At 40.9% G+C, this 6,827-nt stretch overlaps 1 protein-coding gene across 1 annotated transcript; it reads right to left on the bottom strand.

Moving 5' to 3' along the window:
* Positions 1 to 897: 897 nt before the first annotated feature.
* trhra (thyrotropin-releasing hormone receptor a) lies at positions 898 to 6,449 on the bottom strand. Its single transcript, XM_031278402.2, has 2 exons — positions 5,254 to 6,449; positions 898 to 1,806 (listed from the first exon to the last, which is right to left on the bottom strand). The coding sequence occupies exons 1-2, from the start codon at positions 6,058 to 6,060 to the stop codon at positions 1,366 to 1,368; spliced, it is 1,248 nt and encodes a 415-aa protein (XP_031134262.1). The 5' UTR covers positions 6,061 to 6,449; the 3' UTR covers positions 898 to 1,365.
* Positions 6,450 to 6,827: the final 378 nt, after the last annotated feature.

Here is a 6,827-nt window from a genome sequence, read left to right as displayed (position 1 = left end):
TAATGTAATTTAGAGTCTGACACGGAACAAGTAGTCTAGGTGATGTATACTGTTAACAGGAAGACGGGAAATACCAGGAACTTATTTGAACCTTAAAGCTATAATGCATAGTTTCTGTCTCCCCCATGAGGAATTCTAAGTAATGACAACAACACTGTCAGCGCATCCACATGATACAAGCCTTCCGTGATCGCGCACCACCCCCACCCCTCCTCCACACAGTTACTAGTAGCCAAGGAGGACACGGAGGATTAAAAAAACATGATGGACTCTTCAGAAGAGGTAATTATCTTCACTTGAGTTTCTGCGCGGGAAAGTCACCGGACGACACAATCTTCTGAACATAGTCATACTGAGAAATACAGAGAGAGTTGTGTGGAGCTGATAGTCTCAATAAGCTTTTTAGCAACTCATTTGGAAATGGCATGAATGTAATGGACGTTCAATAATTTACGCACTAAAGCTTTAAGTATCACCATCTAATGACGCGCACTCGTGCTCTCACCAGTAATTAGACACAACCGTAAGAACAAGTAGCAAGGCTCTCAGAGAAACACCCTGCAACAAACTGTAATGTATGTAGTTTAAATAATGAGCCTAACTCAACCAAGATATAAGTATATGGCTGTAGAGATTTCACACAGTGGGATCCATAGGTTAGACTGACAAGAGTGAGGATATTATTTGTTTATTTTTGTATAATTTATATTTAAATCATTTCAACATATATTCTGTCTGCAGCTTAAACAATTCTTGGTCATTTTTCCAACTCTGCATCCTACTAGGGATTTTAGTTCAACAAGGAAATAGGAATTAGGAATCTTAAAATCAACACAAAGTAGTCCCTTCATTAATATCTTGATATATTAATCAAGATATTAATGAAGGGACTACTTTTTTGATGAATATTGTGATAAAATGTTTTGCTATATCACTCAGCCCCATGGTATCCACTTCCGAAACTTCCCGCTGTTAAATGTGACAAATTATAGTGTTTGGTTTAACAGAGTCTGGTTCTGTTTAGAGTGGAGAGGGAGGAGGGAGTGGATGGAAGCAGTTTGCTTTAATTAAGTTTCAGCTTGCTGTATCGATGTGTTTTAGCAAGATTCGTAAAAGCTCCCTGCACTTATTTTGTACAAAATGCTAAAGGTCAGCTTATCAAATAGCATTCTATTTTGCTTTTGGCAACTTGTCTTGTCAATTAAAATAAACATTTCCAAGAGAGAATACCTTGGTGACATTAAGTTGGAAGGGTCTGAGTACGTTTAATTACCACTTCTCTAAAATGTCCCCTGGGTGACTGAATCCATACTGCAGCTGTCAGACTCTCGGCTCTTCTCTTTAGGGGGAAAAGTGTGTTTTTACTCAGGCTTGGACACCACTCCCTGGCAGTGAATGCTCTGTGAATGGCACATTCTTGGTATTTGGCAGGATGCTAGCGGCTAAGTACTGATCTGTTGGCATGTTTAGCTCATCCATTTCTGTGGTGAAGTGGTCAGGACTTTCCCCATTGGATGTCTCCTTGATGACGCTGTAGTTTAGTGCCACACTGTAAGAAGGTGGTTTCTCCATACGCTGAGGGCCGCAGTGACACAACTTCTTAAAAGAGGCACGGAACTTCTGGGACATAACGTTGTAGATGACAGGGTTGATGGCGCTGTTTAGGTAGATGCAGAGACGACAGAAGAGCAGGAACCAGGTGTCCAGGTAGGCTTTGTCCAGGAAGGAGTTGACCACCACTAAGGTCCGGTAGGGCATCCAAAGTAAGGCGAAGAGGATCACCACCACAGCCAGCATCTTTGTCACCTTAGAAAATTCAATCATGTGTTTAAAAAAGTGTGAAACAAAATGAAATCACATAAAAATGGACAATTAATTGAACTTTGAGTGTTTTACACGCACAGGTACTCTATACTAAAAATGGTTTCCCAGTAAGCCATGCCTACAAACAGCTAAATGGAATTCAGCCATCAGTCATTTTCAGCTGGTCTTTTGACATGTCTAAATGTTTTCTGGCCTATTCCTAAATATATAATCCTGATTTCATTCAATTTAAAGTTGTTGCAGATTTTGCTAGATTTTCGCTCCATGCTTACTCTTCCTGACACTCTCCTGTTAGAACTTCTTAATTTGGTCATCAAAGGATTAGTTTAATTACAAAAATCAATAATGAAGCTATAGCACAAGTTCAGGCAGGAAGACTACTTTCGCATGCTTAGGCCTTCTTTATTTCTCACACATCTGCATTCAATCCTCACACACATGCTCACTTATTATTCCTTGCTGTCCTGTCTGGGGCTGTCAACCTTGTCAGCTGCTCTCATCATCATCATCATCAAATTAGAATAATTTTTTTTAACACTTTAAAATCTTCAAAGACCAAAATAAGGTCATTCAAATAACATCTATCAAAAATCTAGCATGAATTGTGATTTTGGTTGTGGCTCATAAACGCTAAGTAAAGCGATTATCCTCTACTGTTGTGCTAATACACTGTTTGAACAATTGAACAGTCTTTCGAAAGAGAACAGCATTATAACTTCACAACTTAAACATGAATGCAAATACAGCATAAATGACATTTATGAAAGATAACTGCAAAGGTTTTGTCAGGTAAGAGATTAATCCAGCTGGTAGGTTTTCCACCAATAGTGGCACCACGTTTGGGTGAAAATGTGACCATTAACAAACCAAGCTATTCCTTGGAAAAACTTAAAACCTTGGTTTTGTAGATCTCATAAAATACTCATTATTTATCCCGATGCCGTTAAAGAATGTCTAACCTGGAAGACTGATGTGTATGCGAAATTAAACAAAGCCTGGATTTAATATCATTTTCTAGATGATAATCCTGATGTGAAACTCGCGCGCAATTACATTGTATCCATATTTATGCTGTGTCGTCTTCGCTGCACTCGGGTGACAAAATTGGATTGGATAGGGGCACTGCCAGTGTCATCAGTGAGCAAAATGCCTAATCCTGGATTCTCATTACTTCTTGACCTTTACGTAATTCAGTAACATACATGGTAGATGGTAGGAGTTGTGTCCGCAGAGACACGTGATTGTGTGTTTGTGGGTGTGTGTCAGTCAAAGATCAATACAAGCCATACCGATTGAGAAAAAGTCACACGCCTATTTGAGTTGGGGTTAACTGATTAGACAATCTAATAGAGCGTGGTAGTTCCCTCAGGGTACCACACCCACTGTCATTCCAGGAAGGTTTCTTCCCGTGATCTGATAAACAAACATCAAGCTCTGCTATCTGCCTGTGTGTCTGTGCACAAAGTAGGAACTAATTGCAGGGTGTGTGTGTGTGTGTGTGTGTGTGTGTGTGTGTGTGTGTGTGTGTGTCTGTGTGTGTGTGTTTTTTTTAATTTATTTTTTACAGAGGAAAGATGATGTCAGAAGTGGATGAAACTTGTCACAAAAATGTCTTGGATAGTTTGAGTTTACTACACATGTGGTGTTTTTCTTAAGCATGCACATAACAAACACACACACACACACACACACACACACACACACACACACACAAAGAAACACTGAGCATGGTAATTCAAAAGGTGGCTGCACCTTGAGCTCTTCTAAAGAAAGCATCCATTAACATTAAAAAAACCTATAAAAACCTTGTGTCTTATCACTTTTGTCAGTTGTATTCTGCAGGCCGCTTTATAAATTTGTGCTTCAGAGCTTTAAAAAATGTGGCTCTGCTCTGTTCCACTGGACAAAAAAAAGGGACAAATTGAGTCCTAGGTGCACTTTGTTAGATTTAATGTGAAAGTAAATGAGTGCTGGCAGTGCTTTGATGCACTGTATACTCATATACAGTAAAGTGAGTATGTAGGAGTGCTTGGGGTCAGTTGAAACATTTTGAAAGAAATGTTTTAGCGAACAATTTGAATTTGAATAGAAAATGCATATTTTATTCAATTATAGATACACTCGTCGTCTCGTGTTAACCTTAATATTGTGTCTGGGCTACTGAATATCCCTTTTTAACAGCTCCATAAACATACTTAACATTGTTTGTTGATGTTAATAATTCATGACTCTTACTAATCTTATGTGAGTTGCTTATAACAGGCCCTGACAAACACAATTTAATTTAACTGATGACTTATTTCAGAAGTCCACTACAGATCTTCTGCTTGGGGTGTTTGGCTCAGCTGGGCAAAATAAGATGGTTTTTCATATGCTCTATATCTGTGACTGTGAGTGGTGTTGACTGCACTTTTTAGGCAGCACAACCCTCCCAAATAGGAGCCCTGTTATTGTAGTTTTATAACAGTGCACAGTGACATGAAATGTTTCCATATGCTGTTATAACAATGTTTTATGCTCATTTCTGTTTTGTATCACCTTCATCAAATGTGCAGTTTGTGGCATATATAGGGAACGGGTTACCACTTTATTGCTTATTGCTCCTAAATACCTTATTATCATATTTGTATTAGATGTGCCCCAGTGTGTGGGTCAGTTGTAACAGAGCCCGTGGCCGGTGCATTGTTCCACTTTCCTTAATTACATTATTTTCCTCACACTTTTTTTTTTTTTGTATAAAGCATAGTCTTGTGGATCTCTCTGACTGGGTATGAGGGGATTGAGTGACATCACTCAAACTTGTTTCTGATTGGAGGAAATTCAATCAACCTGTGGCCCAGCTGGACACATTCTCTGCAAGTCTGCACAAACACAATCATCAGTCAATGGACTACTACTTCACCTACTGTAACTAGTTGCGGAATGTCACTAAGTATGTTTACTCAAGTAGGCCTACTATACAGTAAAAAGTACAAATTTGAGGTACTTGTACTTTACTTGAGTCTTTTCTTTTCATGCCACTTTCTACTTCTACTCCACTACATTAATCTGACAAATTTAGTTACTAGTTACTTTACAAATTAAGATTTTTGCACACAAAACACATGTAGTTTATAAATGTGATGTTTGATTATTAATTAAACTACCCAACAATATTCAGGCCTACAACACACAACTGTTTGGATCGTTTCCAGTTTCTAAAATGTGACGATTTTTCCTGCATTGAGTACTTTTACTTTTAATACTTTAAGTACATTTTCCTGATGATACGTATATACTTTTACTTAAGTAACATTTTCAATGCAGGACTTTTACTCATAACAGAGTATTTTTACAGTGTGGTGTTAGTAGGCTACTTGTACTGGATCTGAATACTTATAATCTTCCACCACTGACTGTAAACGTTAAGGAGCAGAACGTGTGTCCCACCTGTCTGCGGGAGGCAGCCGTGGTGCTGCTGGAGGAGCAGCTGCTGACCATCCTCCCTCCCTGACTCGTCTCCTTCCTCCACCTCTGGGTGCTGCCCATGGGATCTGAAGGCAGCGGGTTGAGGAAAAGTATCCGGGCGATGAGTCCGTACAGAACTGTGGCCAGCATGAGAGGCAGCACGTAAAACACCGCGAAATCTGTAAAGTAAATGGGCAGGTAGTAACTCCTGGACACCTTGTAGGCGCAGCTGAGCAGAACCACGTTGTCATACACCAACTTTTTCGTGTCGGACAGAAAGAGCCACATGACGCAGTAGACGGACGTGAGCGCCCAGACCAGCATGATGATTTTCTTCGCCCTGGATAAAGTGCACAGGAATTGCGCTTTGATTGGGTGGCAGATGGCGATGTAGCGCTCCACGGTGAAGGCGGTGATGGAGCAGGAGGACGCGTTTATTCCCAGGTACTGGAAGTAAGTGATCCCCAGGCAGCCCGCGTACCCGTACGCCCACTGGCCGTGCAGGGCGTCGGTGATGTTAGGCAACCCGGCGGCCGTCAGGACCATCAGGTCAGCCGCGGCCAGGCTCACCAGGTAACAGTTAGTGGGATTCCGCATGTGTTTGGTGGTCAGGACCACCAGTATGACCATCACATTCCCCACAATCCCCAAGCCGCATATGAGGGACACCAAAAATACGCTGACCACTTTGTATTCAACTGTGTAGTCAGTCCAAACACCCAGGGTGTGATTGTCCTGCAGCGACGTGTCATTCCCCACAGTCACGTTATCCATGGTGAGGTTTTCCATAACAGCGGGAGGCTGTCGCTCTGTGCGCTTTTAAGACAATTAGGCTACACCAGGTATTCAAATTCAATCACAAGAATTCCCAAGAATTCATTGCAAATACGCTGCAGGGCCCTCGCTGGCACCAGAAGTCCAACGACCTTTAAATCCTCCAAAAAAAAAAACAAACAACGTAATTTCATCCAAATATATAATCCAGTCAAACTGCCTTTTCTTCTCCACCAAACCCAGTTCCTGATATTGCAAAGCCATCAAATGAAAGTACATACATACAAAATAAATAACAGATGGAGCCACGGCTGTTGGTTGAAGTTAGAGGTGTTGCAGGCAGCTCCGTGCCCTGCTCCTGTCTCACTGCTCACGCAGTCATGACTGAGAGCTTCCTGCAGAGTCTCTCTGCTGCTGAGAGCCTCACACACACATGCACACACACACACACACACACACACACACACACTCACACTGGAAACACACACTTTGCCTCTTTTATGTCTGGGCTTAAGGAGCCTAAATGATTGTGTTGCATACATTTTTGAGGGTTTATGAATGCATTTGTGAACAATTGCAACTAATGTATAAATGTCTGATAACACTTACTACACTAGGACAGTTATTATAATTATATATATGATAATTTAGTTAGTTTTCAGGCACGTCTAAATTAAAGACGTGACTAAAGATGGCGCTGCTCAGCGGCTGACATGCACACAGGAGCTCTGATTGTTTGGTCAATGTTTGTTTGTATCCGTTGTTTCTGTTTGTTAATTATG

Source organism: Sander lucioperca, chromosome 10 (assembly GCF_008315115.2).
Source record: "Sander lucioperca isolate FBNREF2018 chromosome 10, SLUC_FBN_1.2, whole genome shotgun sequence".
Classification (NCBI taxonomy): domain Eukaryota; kingdom Metazoa; phylum Chordata; class Actinopteri; order Perciformes; family Percidae; genus Sander; species Sander lucioperca.
Note: the sequence above shows the minus strand (reverse complement) of the source record. Positions and strands in the feature narration are given on the sequence as shown.